This window comes from Heterocephalus glaber, unplaced genomic scaffold (assembly GCF_053883595.1).
Source record: "Heterocephalus glaber isolate CG9 unplaced genomic scaffold, H.glaber_assembly_v1.0 deba00001454, whole genome shotgun sequence".
In the NCBI taxonomy this organism is placed as follows: Eukaryota; Metazoa; Chordata; class Mammalia; order Rodentia; family Bathyergidae; genus Heterocephalus; species Heterocephalus glaber.
In genome coordinates this window covers 4,733,463-4,759,062 of record NW_028258303.1, presented here as the reverse complement: position 1 = coordinate 4,759,062, position 25,600 = coordinate 4,733,463, and the positions used below count along the sequence as shown (strand labels likewise).

At 37.1% G+C, this 25,600-nt stretch overlaps 1 protein-coding gene across 13 annotated transcripts in view; it reads left to right on the top strand.

Moving 5' to 3' along the window:
* Positions 1-23,884, top strand: part of Pdlim5 (PDZ and LIM domain 5) — a 258,113-nt gene extending 234,229 nt beyond the window's left edge. For all 13 annotated transcript variants that reach the window (XM_087215824.1, XM_087215829.1, XM_004848090.3 and 10 more), the window contains 4 exons: positions 15,010-15,190; positions 16,937-17,057; positions 19,676-19,791; positions 21,253-23,884. In XM_087215824.1, coding sequence (XP_087071950.1) covers positions 15,010-15,190; positions 16,937-17,057; positions 19,676-19,791; positions 21,253-21,342 — 508 coding nt within the window. In that variant the 3' untranslated portion in view covers positions 21,343-23,884. The remainder of the gene's footprint in view (positions 1-15,009; positions 15,191-16,936; positions 17,058-19,675; positions 19,792-21,252) is intronic.
* The last annotated feature ends 1,716 nt before the right edge of the window (positions 23,885-25,600 follow it).

Here is a 25,600-nt window from a genome sequence, read left to right as displayed (position 1 = left end):
ACCCTTCCCTATTTGCAAAGACTTTGTTTTCATTTTTTTCCTTTTCCCATTTTTTCTTTTCTCTTTTTTCCTTTCCCCTACCCCTCCCACTTCTCCTGCTCCTTTAGACCTTTTCTTCCTGTTACACAATATCAATTATACATTTTTTGAATTACAATATCAAGATCTAGGAGACATTACCATAGATTTTACAGAATTTAAAAGGATATAGAAAGCATATTACAAAAATCTTTTTTGAAATACATTTGACAACTTCTAAGAAGTACCTTGGAAGACAAATTAATGAAACTAACTCTGGAGGAAATATAAAATTTGAATAGCACCTATTAAAGAAAGTATATGCCTAGCTTGAAAACCTACCTATATGACAACAGCAGGCTCATATACATTTTAACTGATAAATTATATCAAACAATTAAAGCAGAAAAAAGAAGGAACACTTCTCACCTCATTTTAGGAACTCAACATTGTGCCAATCCTAAAATTGGATAAAGATAATAGAAGGAAAAAGTATGAACATAGAAATTTGTTTAACAAAACAAACTCTTAGAAGTCAGATCTGGCAGTATGTAGGAAGTGGTTTTATTATAGGGATGGCAGTGTTGGTTCTGCATTGAAAGATCCACCCCTAAAAGTCATCATTTTAACAGAGGAAAGGAAAAAGCCATATGATCCTGTCAGTAGTTGGAGAAAAAGTATTGGACTAAATTCTACAGCTGTTCATGGTAAAAGCTATCAGGAGACTAGAAGTAGAACAGAATCTTCTCAACAGATTAAAGACATGTACTCCATACTTCCAGCAAGAATGCCTTATATGAATGGAGAAGATACAATGCTTTCTCCTTGAGGTAGGGAACAAGGGCAGATATGCTTACTCTTTTTTTGTTTTGTTTTGTTTTGGCACCGGGGATTGAACTCAGGCCCTTGCGTTTGCGCAGCAGGTGGCGGAACCACTGAGCTAAATCCCCGACTCGATATGCTTACTCTTTATCTGTCCATTAAACTTTGAAACCTAGGCCCCACCAAAATAGTCTGGCAATATAAAATGACACAATTAGGATAGGATTGGCAAGGTAGAAGCAAAATCTTTATACGTAGATGAAATGATCATCTACAGAGAAAATACTAAGAAATCTCTAGGAGCCCCTAGAACTTGTACTTGAATTTAGCAGGATTAGAAAACACAAGTTATATATAAAAATTCAGGTCTGTGTATACTTGCTATAAATGAAGAACTGGATATTGAAATTTAAAAGTTATGTAGGAGTACAAAGGACCTAGAAAAGTAAAAAAAAAAAAGCAAAAACAGTGTTGGAAGACGTTTAGTACCTAATTTTAAGACTTCTTCTAAAGCTACAGTAATCAAGGCAGTGTTGGTGTAAGGAAAGACATATAGATCATTGGAATAAAACAGAGAATCTACAAATAGAACCACACATATATGGTCCACTGAGTTTTGAAAGATTATTTAACATTAGCATTTTATAGAATATAAACTCAGTTCAAGAGCCGAGGAAGAGATAGTGTTTTCAGCAAATGGCACTAGGACACCTGGTATCCATATATAAAAAATGAACTCAACCCTTTATTTCCATACATGAAAATAACTGGAAGGGATCTATGAACCTAAATATGAAAGCCTAAAAGTATAAAACTTTAAGAAGAAATTATAAGGGAAAATGTTTATGAATTCAGAGTAGGCAAGAACTACCTAGGATACAAAAGACATGATGTATGAAAGAAAAAAATTGATAAATGAGATTCCATCAAAATTTAGAACTTTAAATGACATTGTTAAAATGAAAAGTAGTCCTTAAACAGACCATATTTACAATGCATATAACCTATGAGCAGAATATATAAAGAATTCTTAGAGCTCATTAATAGACCACCAATTAAAAAGTAGACATAAGATGATAAGCAGTACAGCACAAGGAAAGGTGTGCAACTCTAGAATCAGAAAAATACTAATCAGTAAAATAATAAGATTGAATTATACACTCATTAGGAAGATGAAGTTAAAAGTTTTAAAAGCCTTGTCATGACTTTTTCTTTTTGTTGGATTCTCCCCCTTTGTGTTTAATTTGTCATGCCCAATGGATTCATTCTGCTGGGTTTTCTGGGGTTGTGATCCCCATTGTCTTTTCCTAAGGTATTGTCTAAAATTTTGCAGAGTGCCGGTTTGATATTCATGAAGTTCCTGAGGTGCTCTTTATCATGAAAGTATCTTATTTCTCCATCAATTTTGAAAGATAGTTTTGCAGAGTACATCAATCTGGGTTGGAGGCTGTTTTCCTTTAGGGCATGAAATACATCACTCTAAGCTCTTCTTGCCTTGAGGGCTTGTGTTGAGAAGTCTGCTGTGATTCTGATGGGCCTTCCTTTGCATATGATTTGTTTCTTTGCTCTAACTGCTTATAGAATTTTGTTCTTCTGTTGGATTTCTGGAATCCTAACTATTATATGCCTATGTGTAGATTTTTTTTTGATTAAGGCTAGCTGGAGTCCTTTATGCCTCACTTATCTGTATGTCAGGTTCTTTCCCCTCCTTGGGAAGTTTTCTGCCATCACTTCTGTGAACAGTTTTTTTATGTCATCTACACTCTCTCCTGTTTCTTCATTGACTCCAGTCAGTCTTATGTTATCCTTCTTTGCATTGTCTAGCAGCTGCTGGATTGATTTCTCATGTTCCTTTACAATTTTAAAGCAATTTTTCTTTTCCTGGTCAGTAATTGCAATCTTTTCTTCTACATCTGAAATTCTATCTTCACATTGGTTCATTCTGCTGTGCAGACTTTCGATGGAGTTTTTAATCTCTTGGAAATCTGTTTGCATCTGTTTTATGGATTCCATTTGTTTCCTATGTTGAGATTCCATCATGTTCCTCAGATCCTCTATTTTTTTATCTGTGTCCTCTCTAGATTTATTAATCATGTCTTGCACCATGAGCACAATCTTTGCTGTTATCTAAGTAATTATTTCTGATTTCATTTTTCCCAGATCCTCTTTTGTTGCCAGTTCAGAGAGTGCAGGTGGTTGAGTATCAGATTGTTCCATCTTGTTTCCCTTTGAGGTTGCTGCAGTTGCTCCAGAAGTCTGTTTTTGAGGCTTGTTTATGTGTCTTCTCATTTCCACGGGGTGGGGGGCGGGGTGCTTCTGGTGCCCGAGAGGCTCACCTTCTCTGCCCTAGGAGCTTGGGATGGTGGTGGGGGAGCTTCCTTCTGTGTGCTGGGACCAGCTCACCTTCTCTGCCCTGGGAACTTGGGATGGTGGTGGGGGAGCTTCCTTCCAGGTGCTGAGACCGGCTCAACTTCTTTGCCCTAGGAGCATGGGGTGGCCGTGGGGGAGCTTCCTTCTGGGTGCTGGGACCTGCTCAGCTTCTCCTTAAGTCATAAATATATTGAAATAAAAGCATACTTCTAAACAACTAGTGGTTAAGAGAAGAAATCACAAGAGAAATTAGGAAATAATTTGAAATCAATGAAAATGAAAGGATAATATACCAAAACTTAATGAGCGCCACTAAAGCAGTACTTGGATGGAAATATATACCCTCAAATGTCTCTGTTTTAAAAGTTCTCAAATCAGTTAACATCACCTTCTAACCTAAGGCATTAGACAAAGAAGAGCAGACTAAACTCAAAGCAAGCAAAAGGATACAAATAACAGATTGCAGCAGAAATGAAATAGAGAATTAAAACAAATGGAGAAAAGCAATGAAAGCAAATTTGATTTTTTGAAAAAAAAATCAGCAGAATTAACAAATCTTGGTTAAAATAGTGAGAAACAAGAAGTTAAGAGTACCAGAAATAGCCCACATGTGTCCTCACACTTTCTGTGACTCATGAGTGAGGGCATGGGTTAACTTGAGTCCTCTGTTCAAAGTCCTACCATGCAGAGATCAACATCTCAGCAGAGCTACAGTTACCATCTGGAGAGCAGGATCTTCCTCAAGCTCCTGTGGAATTGGGTTGATAGCAAACTTTAGTTTCTTGTACCTCTAAGGTTGATTTCCTCAGCTACTAGAGACCACTCCCTACTTAGGCAGTTCACAACATTACAATGTGCTTTCTCCCTTGGGGCCAGGACAGCATTGCTTTGCCCTTTTCCTTTTCCTTTTCCTTTTCCTTTTCCTTTTTCTTTTCCTTTTCCTTTCCTTGGAGAAAGATTATGTGCTGGGGATTGAACACAGGGTCTTGAGCATGCCAGACAAGCACTACTATGATTGGGATTTGGGGTGCTGGAATCTCCTTCTAGAGGTAGCTTCTTGGTTCTTTCTGACCTGAACAAAAAATTAGTCAAGACAAGCACAGAAGGCAACAAGGTTTTATATTAAGGGTAGGAAAAGAAATGTGCTCTATGGAGTGAGTTTGGGCCAAGTAAAAGTAAGAAAGGAAGTACTCTGTATAGCGTGAGAGCAGACTACTGTGAAAGAACAGTGTCCTGAACTGAGTAGCACCTGTCTTTTTGTGTCTCCCACTCCTCAGGCTGACATCAGGTCTAGGCCATCCTATCCAAAACTGCTGGAGTTCTCAGAAGTCCACATATAGGACTTTTGGAAAGGTTCTGCTGGTCCCAGAACTTTGCAATTAACAGGTCATGCCCACTTTCCCAGCCAACCTGCCATCCCTAATCTGCTCGCTAATTTCCCCCTGAGAAACTCATATCCCCATAATCCTTTATGAGGTGCTAAGGGAGTGGAGGTCATCATCTTCACATAGCTACTTCCTGCTGAAAGGGACTATAGGCTCTACCTATTGGGGATTATGTGCTCTCCACCTACCTTGGGGTGCTGTTGCTCACCAACTGGGTTGAAGGAAAAAAATACAGTCAGAAGACAATGAGAAAAGAGTTGATGACTGTTGAACTGCCTGTTTGATGGGAGAAAGCTTGGTGATGTCAGGAGGGTAATTTTACTATTAGGTTGGGGATGTAGAGCCCCAATATGAGAAGGAGCACATTTCCTGTGGAGGAGGAAGTATGGCAAAGAGAGATGTTAGATAAATTATCAAGAGCCTGAGAGCTACATCCTTAGTGAAATTATATACATTATAGATTTAATTAAGAACAAGAGCTTCAATACAGCCCATTTAAACTGTCATGAATTAGGGCCATTAGTGTCTCTACTTGTCTGCACCTAGAACAGTATTAGAGTCTTATTTTTTGAAGAGGAGCCTTAGGTCTTCCAGAAGTTCACAGGAATAGCTTTCTTCCTAGTCCTGTGAAAATTCTAGGAATGTGACCATTTCCCTTGTAAGATTTTACAGCTTTCACTGCATTACTTGAAGGACCAGTTTGAATGGTTCCTCAGAAAGAAGGAATAAGGCTAGGGTCTTGAGGGATTCTAAGGCTGCCCTTGTTGCCTCTCTACCAGCCTTTTGACTTCCCAAGGAGACTGTAGATATGTCTCTTTGGGGTCCCTTGCAATGAATGACAGCAATTTGGTTAGGAAGATAGGAGGTTTTTTAGATGATTGCTTATTAGTTAGCCAGCTTTTTTTTTTTCCAGATTGCTGCATGGGCATGTAGCACCAGAAAGGCATATCAATACCTGGGAAAGGGCTATGAGCTCTGACTTTTGAGCAAAGCTCCCTGAGGTTTCAGTGACCTGTTGTGAAGTCACAACTGCATAACCTGCCTTTTGATGTCCTAGGACAAAGCTGCTTCCAGTCAGTAAACCACACTTCCTCAGGGTCTTGGAGGGGCAGGTCCCTGATGTTCTATCAGCTTGCATAGGTCCAGGAAATCACCTGTTCACAAGAGTGGCCAACCTCTGAGCCTGTAGGCATCAAAGAGGCAAGATTAAGTGTAGTACACGTCTTTGTGGTAACCGTAGGGGTGTCTTAAGAATCATGGCCTGGCATGGTCCCAGTGGGTAAAATCCACTTTGACCTTTTCCAGAACTGGAGAATTGCCCTCAATTTTACTAGTAAATCTCTTACTAGTAAGGGAGTAAGACACTGTGGGACAATTAAAAACTCATGGTTGAACATTTGACCTTCAAAGTGATATGTCAGAGCAGGAGTAATGAATCTCTGACTGGGGCTCTCCTCGACCCCAGTTATGGCTGTAGATCTACAGAAGGGTTTTGTAGAGAAGGAAGTTAATATAGATCTATAAGGAATTGAATTTGCTTACCCATGACATCCAAGGTCTCTTGGAGGAGATGGAGATATCTTTTGACAGAGCATTGCAGATTGCCCCAGGCCCCTTCAGTCTTAGCAAGAGGTGAGGGTTTTGGTTGCCTTAGCCCCTCTCTGGGAGTGAGGACACTCCTCTAGTGCCATGAGTCAGACACATCAGCTGCCTGACACTCAGAGCAGGGACTGGGCAGTGGCTTGATACAGTCCTCTGTGCCTTGATACAGTCCTAGTGCCCAGTCTTCTTGCAGGCCTTGATTGGCCCTGGGTTTTCTCTTGGACAACTTGAATGGGCTTAAGGCATTGCCAATTGTGACAGCTATAATTCTAGCCCTTTTCACCCTCATCTGAATCCTGACTGTTGAACGCAGAAAAGGCTGTGTTCAGCAACTGGATCATAGGCATCTAGAGACCTTTCTGAAGTTTTTGTAATTTATGCCGAATATCTGGGGCTGACTGACAAATGAAATCATGTCCGACCAGTGCCTATCCCTCCCTGGAAGATAGACCTAGATTTGTATATTTACAAGAGCTTTGTAATTGGCTATAGAGGACAGCTGGATTTTCCTCTTTGCCCTATAAGACCCCACTCACCTTATCATAATTAACAGATTTCTTAATGCACCTTTTCATTACCATGATAAAGGGCAGCTATCATGTCAGATGTCATTTTTAGCCCATTGCTAATATTATGGTTCCAGTTGGATTCTCTCAGAGGATAACAACCTCTCCAAAGTGGTTTCCTTCACTTCTTAAAGCTTATTGTTTCTCTTCGTATTCCCTAGCCTCTTCCAAGATTCTTTGTTTTTCACCTGGTGGTCAAGATGAATTGGACATCTCATCACAATAGGTCAAAAGCAAGGGTCAAATTTTGAAACACATTTACAAACCTACTAGGATCCTCTGAAAGTTGGCCTAGCCATTCTTTACATTGTTGGGCATCTGAAACTGAAAAAGGGACCTGGACTCGAGTAGTTCACCTGAACCTGGGACCTCTCTCAGGGGCAAGACAAGTTGTGAATTAAAATAGTAAGAAATGCTACTCCAGGTGTATCCTTTGGGCTTTACAGCTGTCTAAGGAACATGATGAGGGGGCTGAGGAATACTGGGTTCCTGTGGGGCACTTGGCTCTGGTGGAGTTTCTGAGTCATTTGAAGGGGTTGGGACTTAATTAATGGCCTGCAGATTATAAAGAGCAAGTTGAGGAGACTGCCCAGGGTGGTTGTCCTCATTAAATAGATGGGAGAGACCCATATCCCATATCTCTCAGGGGAGAGACAGGTGACTATCCAAGGACAGGATCATCAAAGATGTCCCTCCCTTCTTCTTCCCAGGCCACTTTTTTTTAGAGCCTTTCCAGAGATAAAGAGCCATAAAACTCTGACCATAAGGGATTGCACACCATCTTCCTTGCCTTCTGTAGAAGTGATCTAAGTGAAAAATAATATTGTAATTTAAACTGCCATCCACTCAAAACTTTAAAGAGTTCTAACAAGGATGGCTCTACTTTTGCATACTCAGAGCCTTTTGAATTGAGCTATACAGGCTATTCCTTTGTTCTACTTAAGCCGTCGGCATATTTCTAGATTACCTGAATTTCTGTTAGGAGAGGATGTAAACTGATTCAAAAAGAAAAGAGGAAAGGAGGGCCATACCTTCCCCAAAATCAAAGGATTAACTGCTGTCTACAAGGATGAGATTTCCTAGTGACCATGAGGCTAGTTGAAAAAAGAAAATTGCAAACAATCATGGTAGAACCATGTTACCAAATCACAAGACCAATAAAATGGCCAACAGACATGGCCAAATCTATGGGCCAACCCACACGGTGAACTAAAACAAACATGGTGGAAAAGTGGACTGGGATGAAACAAGACCCTGAGAAAATGACTCTCTAAGGATACCCAGAGATAAAGACCATCTGGGGAAAAGCACAGATAAGACTTGGAGTGCAAAAAAGGAATAAACTGGGGTATGTGGCTACTCAAGCAGGAGACTAACGTACCAATAGCTGTTCTTCCCAAAAGAGCAAGGAAGCTGAACTATTGTGGAAAACAAACATGAGGACAAAAAGGCATACTAAACTGTAGGTTGTACACAGGGAACCTGAACAGTCTGTTCTGCGACTACGTTAATGACAGTTACTCTGGCAGCTTTTAATTGACTCATACCTGCAATGAGTGACTGAAAATGGGAAAGAGAAGAGGAAAAGGGGAAATAAACTTAAGAAGGACCTGTGGGCATCTTACTGGCTGGATAAAACACAGAGGCCACGCGCCCCCACCCCACCCCCACACACACATGGTAGGGCATACTAGGAAACTGTTCCTACCACCATAAGAAAGCTTCCTGAGTCCCCAGCCTAAGGTGGGGGGGAGAAAAAGAAATAAAAAACTTTCTCAGCTGTGGATTTTAGAGAAACTAAAAAGCATTCCCAAAGGGGCCTTAGGTCCTGGCTAGCACTCCAAGTATGTTACTGGGTTTGAGGGTACTGGAGTCTTCTTTTAGAGGTGGTTTTTAGGTTCTTTGTGTACAGAGCAAAGAAGTTTTCAAGACAGGTGCAAAAGGTACCAAGGTTTTTTCATTTATTAAAGCTAGGAAAAGAAACGTGCTCTGCAATAGCAAGTTTGGACCAAGTAAAAGTAGAAAAAAGAAGTACACTCCTCAGCATGAGAGCAGACTACTGTTAAAAACAAACAAACAGTAGTCCCAAGCTCAATGGTGACTGTCTTTCTATCTCCCAATCCTCAGGCTTCAGTCAGGTCTAGGCCATCCTATCCAAAACTGCTCAAGTTCTCGTAAGAAGTTCACATACAGTGCTTTGGGAGCTGTTCTGTGCATGGGTCCTGGAACTTTGCAATTAACAGGACACACTCACTTTCCCAGCCAGCCTGCCATGCCATTTCCTCATTTCCTTCCTCACTACCACTGAGCCGCATCCCTAGCTTTGTTTGTTTATGAAAGAATGACATTTTCTCAGGAGTTACCCTGATTGACCTTGAATTTGTAATTTTTCTGCCTTAGCCTCCTGAGTAGCTGAGATTACAAGAGTACACCAGTATGCCTGCCTGCTTTTTACTTCTTTAAAGAGCTCACTGGAGTAGGTTTTGCCTGTCAAGGATAGTGTATCTTTTGATTGAGTCATATCAACTGATTAGGGAATGAAATTATATGTGCATAACCCTTTTTCTCATAAAAAGTGATCTAATGGTAGGGGCCATATATTATCATATTTAAAGGCCATACTTTTTTTTTTTAAGGCTACACTTCTTAAATCATTAAATAAAGCCAAATATTTCACTTACTTCATTTACTGCCTCTCCCACATTAGAATGGAGGTACGTTTCATGTAAGCAGGGCTTTCTCCAACCTGCTCCCTACCATTCTCTCAGTTCCTAAAACAAAGCCTAGTGCATATTGCATTTCTAAGTTTTGTTCAGTTGATGAATGACCTTTTTTAGAAAATTGGTAGGATATATGTTTATGTTAAACTGAAATTTTATCCCACTTAGAAAGTCACATTGCTCGTGCTTTTCTGATTTTATAATAATCTCAACATAAAGAATTGACTATAATTATCTCCAAAATACTTTCCAAAAATTGTCAATAGCCTAGGCATTGTGGTACATGTCTATAATCTTAGTACTCCAGAGACTGAGGCAAGAGGATGGTAAATTTGAAGCCACGCTGGGCTACGTAGGGAGTTTGAGGCCCGCCTGAACTACATAGAGAGACCCTGTCACCAAAAACCATAAAACAAAATCAAAAATATTACCTTCTTTACAATTTGTTCTCTTGTTTATCCATGCATTCATTCTAGAGGAGCTAGTTGTCTGTGCCTTTAGAATACAAACTGTAGCTGGTCACAGCATTTTAAGTGCAAGATTTTTGTTTGGTTGGTTGGTTTTGGTGTTTTGTATGTTTGATTTTGATTTTTCTTTTGTTGTTATTGTTGTTTTTATAATACTGGGGATTGAACCTAGGACTTTTGCACTGAGCTGTATCCGTAAACCTTTTTATTTTTTATTTTGAGATAAAGACTTGCTAAATTGCCCAGGCTGAGCTTGAATTTGTAATCTGGCTGCCTCAGCATCCTAAATGCTGGGATTAAGGTGTATACCACCGTGCACAGCTTTATGCAGTATTTTAAAAGGCTGCAAATTAAAGATGACCTTCAATGAAAATAAAACTGTATTTTTGTAATATTTTAAACTGGAAAGTTCAGACACAGCCCCCTGGAAATGAAAAACTGAGTGACAAACCAGTGTGGTGGAGCACATCTGTAATCACCTACTGCTGAGGTAGGCAGGAAGATGGTGAGTTCAGTGCCAGCCTGGGCTACTTGACTAGACCTTGTCTCAGAATAAATTCAAAGGACAAGGGAGGGCCGGGGATGTAGCTCAGTGGTAGACTATCCCTGGGTTCATCCCTAGTACCACAAAAACAATAACAATAAAAAAAGTGTCAAATACACACTTTCCAAAATTTGGGGAAAATTGTTATTATTTCTAATTTTAAGTATTATAAGACTTAAAAGATAGTAGTTACTGTGTATTTGATTCTCTTTCACTGTCTTCCTAGGTATGTCTTTGTGTATTACTGGTGTGTGTTTATACAGTTTCTCCCAGTTATCTTTCCTATTTTCAGTCTATTCCTCTGATCATGTTATTCTTGTGTCTTTGCTCATGCTAGGCCCTTCCTAAAGTTTGGACAATATAAAAATTTTAAACTAGTTCAGTATTATTTGTGCATTTCTATTATGTATATATATATTTAAAGCTAGTTTATGTATTTGTATTATTTATAAATATAAATATATATTTATATATTTTATTAGGTGGAATATCACATTCCATTTTGATTCTTAGCACTTTAAGGTTTTTTGTTTCTTAATGTGACCTTTGTGGACTTTTGTTTTTATTTCATTCCATGCAACAACTTTGATCAAACAAAAATTTTAATTTCCATGACCAGGCTTTGGAAGAGTCTAGCTTTATAGTTCATCATGCATATGATCTTAGGAAAATTTGCTAACTTCTCTGATGTTTTCTTCATCTATATGATGGAATTCATTTCTATCACTGGGACTGTTGTGAGAATTAAATAATGAAGCAAGAAATAAGCATTTGAGTTAGAAGCTCAGTTCCTACTAGATTGTGCCTGTTGAAATTTGCAGTTTCTTTCACCTTCCTGTTTGTAAGCTTTTCTTTCTCTTTGAACTCTTCCTTGGCATCCTTCTTCCTGCCTCCCCCACCCCTTCTATTTTTCCTTTTTCAGCTCAAGACACAGAAGATCAAGCAGGGTAAAATATTTCATGCCATAGCTCTTCTCTTTCAACCAATCAAATGGTTTAACTCTCTCCCATCCTTTCCTTTTTCAGTCAACATGTATTTATTAAGGGCTCAGGGTGTGGAGTACGGTAAAGGGTAGCTGAATATTTAATTCCACCTTGCAATATCTAAGCCTGTTGTTCCAGTTCACAAATGGAAACCCAATCCTACCTGGAACAAGAAGCACCCATTTAGTGTTAATCCCATGTTAATGAATTTGTTAAATTAGTCTTTGTGGGCACAGAGAAGAGAGCATTTTGTTATATGCAAGAGCTTTTATTGTTTATACAGAACACCAAGGGCATTGGTAGGAACAATGCTCTTTCAGTGCCAAAAGAAGTAGTAGCATGTTAGGCCTGTGTTTGCCCTGAGCATGCTTGTGTGAAGTGGGATATCTGGCTCAAATAAGGATCATTTTCAACTCATGTTTTAAAGGTACAGAGGAAATGAAATTCCTTATTCATTTAACTGAATATACTTTTACAGTATTTATTAATAGTAAAATTTATGCCATAATGTCTTGTAGAGACTTTTAAGAATATGAAATATAAATAACCCTCCAAATTAAAAAAGGATCAAACAAATGAAGAGCGTGAGTGAGGCTATTAAAAATGCTGCTAGTGTGAAGACTGGACAGTACCTTCAACAACAACCGACCTACCCAGTTCCCCATGGTTAGGCTGCAACTTTGGCTTTAAGCCTTCTAGGGATCAACTGAAAAAGAAAGGTCATTTTGCAGTCTGCTGCACAATAAAATAAAATAGTTGCTCAAGAGAAGCAAAACTGTTCCTATTGCAAAAATCTGGTAGGAATTTTTCCAAGGAGTCCATGTGTGTGATCTGAGGACACTCTTCAACAGCAGCCTGGAGGAAGAGCAGAAGTGAATTTCATAGAGCTGTTTCCCAAGTACTGTTCATAAAAGAAATAATCCTGTGGTGTGGCCCATGCCCTAATCATGTGATTCATAGAACCCAGTTCTCTCTGTCTGATGTGGTCTCAACACATATTTCAGAGTATCTAGAAAATAGAGTTCATTAGGCAGTTATTCATAAATAAGTGTTATCTGTTTTTCTTACATCAACTTCATCAGATAGTATCTGATAGCTCTGATAGACATGCTTCAGGAACAGTTTTACAGTATTTCTGTTGCAGGTATGTGGCAGCACTTATACTTTAGTAGAAGGCAGAGTGTGAGGCTGGACTGATTCCCTTTGACAGCTGGGAAGTCTGATCAGCTTACTGGCCTCAAAGGGAACCGGGCCTTGCAGGTGAGTTGAAGATGTGCCTTAATAAAAAGTTCAGCCCAGTCCTATAAATTATTTTGAATCTCTTTTAATATCCATACAAATTATAATATAAAACCCCAAACTTCTGTCATACTCTGTTTATGGTCACATAAATTTAGCCTATGTGTATAGTGTATATAACCAGATAGCTACCTGGTGGAAAAGCTCAGAATACTTGTAAAACTTTGTCCAGCTTTGAGTAGAGTGACTTCCTGATTTATCTTTGAAGGTAAACTACTTGCCAAATCTACACCGAGAAGACTAAGTAGAGGAAATGTTAAGACCGTAAGCCATTTAGAAATGCAGAGAGAATCCACAGAAAGTAGTAGGTAATCTGTAGCCTTTCCTTCTCTGGCAGAAATTAGTTAACTGGGGCATTTCTTAGTAGTCATAACAAAGCTATAGAATCCTAAAGTTTGAAAAATAATAATAATGAACTATGTTAAATGTAAGAGAGACAAAATAACATTGGTTTGGCTTTTGGGTTTTGTTTGTTTGTTTGTACTGGGGATTGAACTCAGGACCTGCCTTTGCGAGGCATGTTAATAAGAAACAAGTTAGCAACCAGCGCATGATGGTGCACGCCTATAATTCCAGCACTTGGGAGGCTGAAGTAGGAAGATCACCCAGAGTTTGAGGCCAGCCTAGGCTACATAGTAAGTTCAAGGCCAGCCTGAATTACAGAGCGAGACCCCTTCTTAAGAAAAACCAAAAATAAAAAGTAAAAAAAAAAAAAGTTAACAAGAAGTAGGGCTAAAAATATGGTTATGTCCCACTTGAAAAAAATTTCATTCATCCATCAAGAAACTTTCTACTTTCCTGACTTGCAGAATTGAGTGCCAGTTCTGAGTAAACATTAATCTGTTTGCAAAGAATTAATCAATTGGAGATCGATAGAGAATAGCAATGTTTATGTTATTGTTAGATGTTTTTAAATGCTCTGTGTGGTGCTCGTTGCTATGACTTTTTCTGTTTATAATCTGTCCAGAAGTCCTGTATCTGATGCTAACAGTTACCTTATAGTCGTTTCATTATTGTGGTTGATGGTAGTGAGATTGAAGGCCAAATGTTAGTTGACTAGAGTGGTATGATAGAAATCTGGAAATTTGGCTTCTGTCCTTGGCTTAGTCAGTGATTTTCTAGTATTTGTCATATCTTTTGAACATTCTATATCACATCTCTATATCCCATCTGTTAAGCTGAGTTTGTAATAACTGCCTTGGTCTATCTCACAGGAATGTTGCATGAAAAATTAGATAAAGGTAAAGCCACTATGCATAAAATCAGTGTGAGGTAGCTACTGAAATGCATGCTGCAGTGGCTAGAATGGCTCATCTCAGTGGTTTCAAGACTAGAGAAGGCTTCATAATGGATTCCTCGCAAATGAACCAAGCCCCTTTCATCAGTTCATCACTGTATAGAACTCAGTGAAGAAAAAAGCCCCCTAGGAACATGTTACCTTGATACAAAAGCCAGTGGTGTTTACAGAAGAGGCAAGGAGAGTTGTTACGCAATGGGTATGAAATCTGAGTTGTGTAAGATGAGAAGTGCTGAGATCTGCTGTGTGATGTTGGGCCAGTGGGTGACAGTACTGTCTTGCATACTTTTACAGATCTGCTGAGTGGGTCTCATGTTAAATGTTCTTACCACAATAGAATGGAAAATTTAAAAATCAGTCAACTATTTGAATTAAAGCTTTTCCAAATAGCTTGAGTTTACATGTAGTTTATAGTTTCTGTAGTCATTTTGGAGGATAGACATTTGATGTGTTTAATAAAGTTAAGAAATGAGCATATGACACAGTGTATGGGGAAGAGAAATTTAGTAAAATATTTTCTATTACTATTTTAAGACTCTGACATTGTCAAACCAAGATTTTGCTTTTATTTATTTCCTAGAAATGTCAGACTCTCATCTCTGCTTAAAGCTTATATTGTTGTTTGGGGCTCTTAGACTTTTGTCCCAGTTAACATCCTCATTCTCAACCGTAATGATGCTGTACACAGATTGACACATTGATGCTCAGTAAAACGTACCACCAAGTCCCCTAGACAGAAAGTGGGGGATGACCTTTCTTAACCGTGGAGGGCTCTTACACCTCTCTCCTCTTCTCTTCACATAAATGCAGACTGTATGTGCAGTCCGTGAGAAGGAAAGTTAAGCAAGTACTGTGTTTGATTGGACTTTGCATGAGTCCCATCCAGACTGTAGATACTTTTAATTCTTAAACCAAATTGATGTTTTCATCTGCCAGGGGACCATTTCTAGTGGCACTGGGGAAATCGTGGCACCCAGAAGAATTTAACTGTGCTCACTGCAAAAATACAATGGCCTACATTGGATTTGTAGAGGAAAAGGGGGCACTGTATTGTGAGCTGTGCTATGAGAAATTCTTCGCTCCTGAATGTGGTCGATGCCAAAGGAAGATCCTTGGAGTAAGTATTTGAAATTGCTTTTTCTATTCTTAGTGAGTTTTAAAACAAAATATTTTTTGTTGTGAAACTCTTCCATCTTTTTATTTTCTTCTTGCTTTATCCACACTCTCACCTTTCAGCACTATTTATTATTGTAAAGCAAACTAAATAGGCCTCTGTAGGAGTATATCGGACTCATGGGGTTAGGTTGTCTTTGGTTTTGTCTTACTGAGTGTTGGCTTGTCTGGTGAAAGTCTAGCCACTGCAGGGGAAAAATAATTTACTGTGGGTGTGCTACCTCAACAGGACTCTGTTTGCTCAGGAATGAAGAGGTCACACTGGACCACACACATCAGAGTTCTCAGAACTGACACCTTCACTGTTTTAAATTAAATTCCATAGCTTTTATAAGAGCAGCATTCCCCCACTTATCAGAGTTCAAGCACAGGACACTGACCTCAAAAAAATATATAAAATGTGAGGCTTATAATTGATATATTTTTCTCAAATGCATATAGCATTTAAAAACGTAACTTCAATTTTATGAGTGTATACCTGTGATAGAAAAATAATTTCAAACCACATGGGTTTTTTTGCAAAAAGTACTTTAAGAATCAGATCCATAATAAATAATTATGAATAAATCAAAGTCCTGTCCTCAAAATCTACATTCCAATTAGAGTAAGGGTCAGGCATTTCTTATGGGTGACTAGAGGCTGGAATTTGGTTTTAGAAGGAGCAAAGGCTCCTAACCTCATATAAAAGTTGGAAGTGGCTTTGCTGAGCCCTAACTGATATTCTCAGTGTGCAAAGTTAGTATGAGGTTTTGAGTGTATCTTTAAGTGGGTCTAAAACTTTGAGAACACTTTATAAATATGCCACCAGAGATATTTCTGTATCAATACATACATGTTGGGAACAAAGGAGAACAGTTCATCCTGTACCTTCCTAAATGATGACAAATAATTAGTAAGATATGCATTAATACTATTTTACTGTATAAAATGTGTTTCATGGATTCAAGATTAATTACTAAAGTCAAGTAAAACTGTTAGAAGCAAATAAGCTTTTAATACCCCTGTCTCTTTTTCACAATCAAAAAAATAATCCTTGCAAAACTAATTCCCCCAAACCTCTTTTACTAATTAAACTCTGGCCCAAGTCTTTGATTCTTGGTACATTTGGCTATCGGGCCATAACAGACTAGAATCTATACTTTATGGTTCAAATTTTTGACACTCATTTGTGTAAGGGCATAGTGCAGCCACAGCTGATTTCCAAAAGCCTAAACACAAGCTAAACTGATTGGATCATACTGATTACATTATTGCTTCTATAATGCTTCAAAGAATAGATTTTAGTTTTTAGATGCTTCCCTCCTCCATGATAGTTTTGAGATAATATGTGCTATGAAACTTTTATCAGTTAATGTTTCCTGGCATCCTCTGTAAGAAAGCAAAATGTTTTTGTGCAAGCTCTTAAGAAATACTTCCTTTATTCACCATTATGTATAAGATTTAAATAGCAGTAACCATTCTTTAAATAAGTTTATTGATTTATGTTTGTGAAAAACACTTAACAGTGCAGATTTTGATGATGTATGTCTGTCCTTAAATATCTCCTGTTACTGTGACGAAAAGCTCACGGCAAAGGTGAACCATGTGTGCCTAGTTTGTGTTATCTCTACTGGGTTGTATGGTACAGCTGTTAGAATAAGCATGTGTGTATTTATTGTCATCTTTAAATCCAATTACCTTTTTGTAACAGGAAGTCATCAATGCTTTGAAGCAAACTTGGCATGTTTCCTGTTTTGTGTGTGTGGCCTGTGGAAAACCCATTCGTAATAATGTTTTCCACTTGGAGGATGGTGAACCCTACTGTGAGACTGGTAAGATCATGAGCCATTAGTTATTTGAGTTTTGAATAAAGGCCAAACATTAACCCGTATATTGCTGTAAACTTGAAACAAATGTTAGGCCAAGTAGATTTCCTAATTGTTTTGAAAGTATTTAAATATTACTCTAAATATATGACAAAAAACTTTTTGTTGACTTCATCAAAACAGATATTCTCAATTTCATTGTGAGAATTAAGAACTGTAAGTATTGCTTAGTAGGAAAAACAGTTTGTATAAATATCCAAAAGTTTATGGATGTAAATCCTGCCAAATCATATACTTAAAAGTACCTCTTATGGTCTAATAGTGGATTTTGAGTTGTTACAAACATGAGAAATGTTCAACTCTGGAATATATTACTGGTTTGCTGTTTAACACAACTGCTTTGAAAATCTCTTCTTACTTTTGCTGTGAATGGGAGGGCAGTCCTAGCTTGGATTGCTCCCTTGGTAAAACTTTTTAATAAATTAAATTCTAAGGATATACCAACTCCATTTGTCTTATTACCTGAACTCTGAACATTTCCTTTTCCTTTCTAACATCTGTAAATGAACCTATTATAACACTTATTTATTAATAATTCTTTTACTTAGATATTACTAGCATAATACATATTTTAAAATATGAAATTCTTTCCTCTATCATATCTCCACTTACTACTATTATCTTCCTACTATTGAGTTTTACTTTTACTTTACCTTAAATTCAAAAGTGTGGTGCTAGAAGAAGGGAGTATTCCAGAGCTATCAGGTTCCAGAAGTGGTCGGTTTCTATTCTGAACCTGGGTCCGTGCGACTTGACCTTTCTTCACCCACTCAGTAGACTCTTCTTTTCACCTTCCCTGGGCTCCTTAAATGAGAATAGCTTGGATATACTCTGGCTTGTCCACTAGAAAGCCCCAGAAATGGCAGTAAAATACTCCTTGGGCCATGTTGCTATAGACTTGACTACAAGTTGCCTGCCCTATTCAACCAGAATATTTCACATTTTATAATTCCACTTAATCTTTCTGAAAAAGGACATGTTTTTCATGATGGTGGTTGTTTGGTTAGATGGTTGGTTTGCTTGTTTTAGAAGCTTTTCAGGACATTTTGACTAACTGGCAAATAATCCCTCTCTAGCCAAAACATGGAAAGTTATCTAGCCTTCATATCATATTTAATGTGTTCTAAGAAATCACATTTTAAATACACAAAGAATTTCTTACAGAATTGGAAAAATATTTTAAGATTGCTGTAAATGTTGCTTCTAACCAGCGTGGTCTATTTTTGTTTTCTTTTTCTTTAACCTCTCATACCAGTTCTTAACTGAGCCTTCCCTACTGTTTGTTATCCAAAAACCTAGAGAGCACTTTGGATTCTGCCCTTTCCCTTGTTCTTCTCATGTCCCAACCTAAAAAGTAAATCCTGGCAGCTCTACCCCCAACATAATGAGGATTTATTTATTTTCCTCCATCTCAACTGTCACGAAATCCAAATTGCTCTTATCCTTTGCCTGGGCATTGTAATCATCAGTTAAACTATATATTCCTCATCTCCTAAAAAGCAGCTACAGAGACACTATAGTAATGTTTTTTAAAATGTGAATCAGATTGTGGTGGTGCATGCCTGTAATCCCAGCACTCTGGGAAACTGAGGTAGGAAGATCACACTCCAGCTCAGCCCGTTACCCCCATGATACCTGTTATCTCCCCAGAAAAGCCCATCCTATCCTAACCTTCCTACAAAGTATGCACACACATGCCCAAATTATTCTGTATCATAATACAATTTTATTTCCTTCATGGTACTTATCACAATCTGTAATTGCTTCTTTCCACTTATCTTTAATATTCAATAAATGATGACATCCTTCCCAGTGAGAATATAAGCCCCATGAGGAAAGCATCCGGTTGTCTTCTCCACCACTGTACCTCTGAATTCCTAGACTGATGCCTGGCAAACAGGACCCAGCATATCTTGAACACATGGTACTCAGGTTATTGAAGACTGCTGAGAAGGGTGCATCGAGTAGTTTACAGCCTGCTTGCCCTCAGCCCAGGTCAACCTTGAGTCACCGCAGTAGTGAGAGTAGCTGTATAAAAGAAAATAAAAATGCTGATAACATTTCTAATTTAGTAATAATTAAAAGGAAAATAAACTAAAAGAAACCGTGGCGAATATTGTGGTGATATGGTCTGGCTTAGAAACTCAGCCATGATGCTTATTCATGAAAGTTTCCTAGGTTTGTCTTCCTTACCAGGTCAGACACCCTGTGAAATTTGCTAATGTCAGATATTTGTTCTCATTTAGTTAATTTTATCATTGTTAATTATTAAATATTTTTATTGGAATAATATTCTTTATCCGTCCATAAGATAATTGGAGAGAAGAAGTATAAAATGAAAAAATGTAATAAAGAACGTTGAATTGTGTAAATACTGTTTACCAGGAGAAACCTGAAACATCCTAAACAAGCCAAATTTTATGCTATTTCTTGAAACTTTTTCTGATTTATACTATTGTCTTCAGCATCTCATTTAATCCCAGCTTTGTTTCTATTTTCTATAAAGTGTCATTCTAAGGTTTCATCACATTTAAATTACATCTCTCCTCGCTCTCCCAATACAGATTATTATGCCCTTTTTGGCACTATCTGCCGTGGATGTGAATTCCCCATAGAAGCTGGAGACATGTTTCTGGAAGCTCTAGGCTACACCTGGCATGACACGTGCTTTGTGTGCTCAGTAAGTAAACTCTGAAATTCCCTAGCTAAAGTAGTGCAGTATGGCCAGTTCTAACCTAAATACTGAATGAAAATAACAGCAGTAGAGTCTTAGGGCCTTCAATCCAAAAGAGAAAAAAATAATTTAAAAGTTGTTTATAAAAGTGTTGGCACCTTTTGAAATCATGTGGCACATAATAAAATCTTTACCCCTAAGAGAAAATAGCATTTTTAATACATTTTTCTCTATAAAGAGAAGTTATATATTTCTTAGAATAGTAAGAGTCTCTTTTTTTTTTCTCTCAAACTCCATTGGATATATTTTAGTAGTTTTTGAAAACATTAGATACATCTTAAAATACAAATAAACAGTTGTAAAACACGATTATTGAACTAACACTAGAAATAAATTATATGTTGATTTATTTCCATATCAGTAGCCTATGGGTATTCTTTTCTTTTGTGAGACTATAATAAACATGTAATAAAATACCTATTTTAATTTGATATTTTAATATTTTGGGTTTTGTTTGTTTTTTGGTACCGGGGATCGAACTTGGGTCCTTGTCCTTGTGCAGCAGGCGGCGAAACCACTGAGCTAAATCCCTGGCTATTTTGCAGTTTTTTAATATCCAGTAAAGATGCTCTGTGGAAATACTTCATTTTTCATTTAGATTTAATATATCTAACGGTGTTCAATGCCCATTGTATGAAGGGGGAAAAGTAATGTTAATTAAAGTTAAATGATTTCTCTAAACAATACCTTTAAACCCTGTCCTGTTTACCTCATCTGTCTTCTAAACTTCATAAAAATCTATAAAAAGCAATGACTTTTAGCAAATCTGCTAAAATTTGTAGAGCTCCTCATGAGCATTGATGACAAAGGAAGTAGGAAAAATAAAGTGTAAGTGTGGATAATCGAGGACATGTCCCCACAGCCCGACACTGACCAGGTTTTTCATTGTAAGAAACAAGTGAATTAAAGAAATTCATTAATATTTTTTATGAATTAATAATTTCATTAAAGAAATTAAACAAATGAATTAAAAATAAATCTCAAGTATTCTGTGCTTGCCTGTTTGGGAGCAGGCTAAAATGGGGCTGAGAATGTTTGTCAAAGCAATTGTTTCCCTTTTGAATGCCTTAGTTTTCTACAATAGGAAACAGATTTAAAGCACTGATTAGAATTTGGAGAGAGAAAGTACATTTAATGTGAATTCTTTATGTATTATTTTTTTCATTGTATTCCCTCCCAATAAAAAAAAGTAATTGATTAATCTGTGATTTAAATAAATTAGAATACATTCCAGAAAAAAAGTTGTTCTTCATTGCTTTTAAAAGATATAATCTTGAAATGTCAAGGTATAAACACAACCATCTAGAGTGCTTTTGTCATAGTATCCATTGAGGGGAAAAAGTCACTTCCCCCTTTGCTAGTATACTTGATTCAAATAATAACGTTCTCTTAACACTTCTTTTTCAGGTATGTTGTGAAAGTTTGGAAGGACAGACATTCTTCTCCAAGAAAGACAAACCACTGTGCAAGAAGCATGCTCATTCTGTGAATTTTTGAAAGTCAACAGTTAGGGAAAGAGAATAAATTTGAAGAAAAAAAGAGGAAAATTTAAATTACCAATTAATTTTTAGATATAATATTTATATAGAGTTTTGAAAATAATAGTGGCCCTGAAGGAATAAATTCCAACATTAAAAACCAAGTCTAGGGCCTGGGATTTAGCTCAGTGGTTCCGCTGCCTGCCCCGCAAGAGCAAGGATGGGAGTTCAATCCCCGGTACCAAAAACAAACAAACAAAAAACCAAGTCTGTGATGAAATATTTGGCTTTGTAAAGGAAAGAGACAGTTTGGCATTTTTTATTACTTTTTCCTATATTTTCTGCCTATAAAATAACCTTTATAAAAATCATTTTCCTGGTTGACTATTAAATTCATCATAGAATAAATTAGCAAAGAATTAAATTTTAGGAAAAATATCCCAGCCTCTATGCTGAAGTAATTACATTTTCTTTCCTTGTTAGGAGTAAATCTGCAAAGGGCAATGAAAATGCCTTAAACTTTATAAATAAGAGAATCATTGTTTTTTTTAAAAAGCTGGTTATCTTTAAAATAGCAAGTAGGAGTTTAAACAGAATTTTATCAGTAGGAAGTGTCAGATTTTAAACAAATGGGTATACTTTTTTTCTTTTTTTGTATTATCGTTGATCATTTCAGTAAGAAATGCCAGGGAGATTTTTGGTCAGAACGTGTCATGTCTGGAAGAGATGTTACACTCTCCTTCATCTTACCCCCTCTCGGTAGTTGCTGTATAGTTTATCAATCCCAAATGTTTGCCTTTATTAAAATGGGACTACTTTAATCATGGTGTAGGCTTTATCACCTGTATTAGTCAAACTTCAGTTTTTCCCTTTCCCCATAGTGAAACAGAGCTAATGAAATATTTTGGACTCTTAACAGTTTTCTCTTTTTAAAATGAATAAATAAAAAAGAACATGGTTATAAATTATGGTAAATGAGAGGATTGTACCTTAAAAGTACAAACAAAAAATACATTTCCTCCTTTCCAGATTATAAATCAGATCATTTTTAGATTTGGACCACTGACCAAAGATCAGAGAGCTTATTCTGCAGAATCTTTTTTTCCCTCATTCTACATTAGAATTGGCTGAGAGTTTATGATTAAATCTAGACTTTTTTTTGGTAGTTCTCTCAATGATGAGTGAACCACTTCCAAATTTGATCATGAAGTCTGGAAACCTTTTATTCACAGAGGTTTGGTCATATAGGACGGAAATGTGATTGATTACTCAGACTGGCCTCTAATTTGTTTTCCTCTTTTGTGCAAAGAATTGTATAAATACCACATGGACATAGAAACAGCTCTACTAAAACTGTGGGTACTGTTGATATTTGCCCAGTTAGAGAACAGGTTGTGTACAGCATTTGGTAGTTTTCCTCTTTGTTTTCTAGAATGGATGAAAGCCTATGATCCCACTGAGTTATAGTTAAATCTTGTTTGGGGCAAGGTGTTTTTAAAGTCAAGACAGAGTCCCCAAGTCAGTCCTTCCTGCCCCATCGCTCACCAAGAACTTTACTTCCATTGTGTGCATGTTTGCTATAGAGGAGGCTTTAGGCTACAATATTTGTTTAACCTCCCTGAGAACTTACAAGACATCTGTCCTGAAAGCTGTTAATTTAGGGTCTAACAGGTTTATTTTATATGCAGATAATAATTAACTGGGGATAAAGGAATAGGAAGGGGTGACACAAAGTAGCAAACTGAATGCTTCTCCAGTAGCAACCCTGAGTACCTCCTCACCCTGCATTATGTGGGGAGGCAGGAAATTTCTTTTAAAATAAAGTGCTGGAACTGAATTGTGCATTAAATCTCACTGCTGCTGAAACCACCTATAGATGACTTGCTGGCTTATGTGCATCTTTACATACTTTAATGTCAGTCTTTTACTTTATACAATACAAAATATTGGTGGTTTTGTTTTGATATGATAGCTTTTTGTTGTTTAGTTGTGCCATGATAATATTTGATAAGTTAATGGCATTTGACTATTTTCTTGCAAGAATTTTATTTGATCTGATTTCTGTAAAGTAATCTTTCTATAAGGATATCATTTTTATTAGACCTTTTATCCTACATGTTATTCATGGAGCATTTCTACACATTTTAATCCCTAAAAGGGTTGCTTCCTAATTTATCACTTTTCTTTGTGCTTTGTCCATTTCTTCTGGGGCAAGGCTTTATATCTGTTCCTAACACAGTTAATCCTGTGAAATAAATATCGACCTTATTCCAGAAGAGTCTCTGTATTTACCAGTAGGGAGTGCCATATTTAATTCACCAGCATTAATCTTTTAATAACTGGCAGAGCACTTTATTCTTCTGGTGGGCTTCCTGAGTATTTATTTTTCTGATAATAAATATCCTGTCAGTAGCATTTTTATTATTTTTCACTGTAGAGCACTGAGTTTTAGTCTCTCTGGATGTATATTTTGGGATGCTGTACTTGGTAAGACAGAGATAAACACTACAGTACATGAATAAAATCTCCCCTACTTGGATTTATCATTTTCAGAAACTTTAGTGATGGCTTCAGATGTGCATTATTTCTGTGGTCTAGACTTACGTGTTGCCCACTGAGGTAGCAAATTAAAAATTATCCCTTCTGCTCATTTATAGTAACATACATGTTTTCTGTTGATTAATTGATTAGAGTTTAAAACTGAAACCTAATCATTTGGTTACATAAAACATAGAAATAACAGTTAAAATCTTCAAAATGTTAGTATAGCCTTATGTTTAAAATTATCCACAATAAAAATGTGCAGTTTTCAAGGAATACTGTATTAGCATTTTATAGAAAATAATTCCTTTCTTTCCTCCTATTCAAGTGCGAATCCAGCCCTTGAATTTTTGCGGCATTTGGCATTAATTATCCAGAAACACACGGAAGGGTTTCACGCTATTCTAACCTGGCTTCGGTTTGTCCTCCTCGTCCCCAGTGTTTGAATTGGATTCTTAATGTATAATTTGCTTCATCTGTTAATCTGTCTTCTGTTTAAGTTTTAAGTTTGTATATGTCTGCTCTTTTGCTTTTGGTTATCTTTTCTAATGAAAAATCACATGAGAAATATAATCAGTAGAATGATACTTTAATGTGCACATATTCAATAAATAAATGACTGCAGTGGTGTAGATAAGCTCTCCTGTTTTTCTTTTGGGGCAGAAAGTAGTTTCCATTAAATTGTGGGGGGGGTGTCATATTCACAGGATAGGATAAGATGTAATAATTCCTTGAAGAATCTATTGGCCCATCAGAATTCCCAGAAACAGAACATTTGAAAATAGTATTACATTTATTCTGCTTTTATACATTGTTCTTCTCTGTGAATAGAATGTACTCAGTGTTTGTGAATTAATAGATACATTCTGTCTTTTAAAAAGTGTTGCTGAAATTATTATTGGAATAGCTTGTCATATCAAACATTGTACTATCTCATAGATCATAAACAACATAAATTATCATCTACATTTTCACATTTTGCATTAGCCAGGGTACATTACTTCATGCGTAACTCATCCCAGTCTCATTAGCTGACTCTTCATAACTAGGTAGGCACACTCTTGTTTGTTTATTGACTCGAGTAAGATTTTTTTCCAGCTGGTAAGAAGAATGTTTCTGTTGCAGGCGGTATATTGGGAATAAGAGAGAAATTCAAGTCTATTTGCTCACAGTATATTAAACTCCAGAAGCCAGCCTTTTAAGGGCATCAAGTCTGCATCTGACATTTTAATAGATGCTGTTTGGTTTCTATCAATCACGTCATTGCACATTAAAATGCACCGACAAAATAAGAGATCTGTCATTCCTTCGTTAAGAAACAGTAATCCGGTACAAGATTTATAGGCTTAAGTCTCAACTGTGCGCTCACAATAAATCCCCATTCAGTACTCAAACCAGAGCAGGCCTCCCTGTCGTTCAGTGTTTTCTGGTCAAAATATCCCCAATATAAGATTATCAAAGGCTTTCTTACAGAACGACATATAAAATCCTTTTGCCAGCAAAAGCTTAATTTAGGTTGGAGGTTTCCTTTTTTGAGTACTCTAAGACAAAATCTTGGTTATATCAGAAACACATAGGTACTGATGTATTATTAGCAGGCCTGGTGTTAATTAGGGAGAATTACCAGAAATAGTTTGCCTCGCGGAAGTTTATTACAGAATCACACTTGACTGATGGCAGAATAGGAGTTGCTGAGCGAGAGCAGCTCCCACTCATAACCACTAATTAATAGGGTG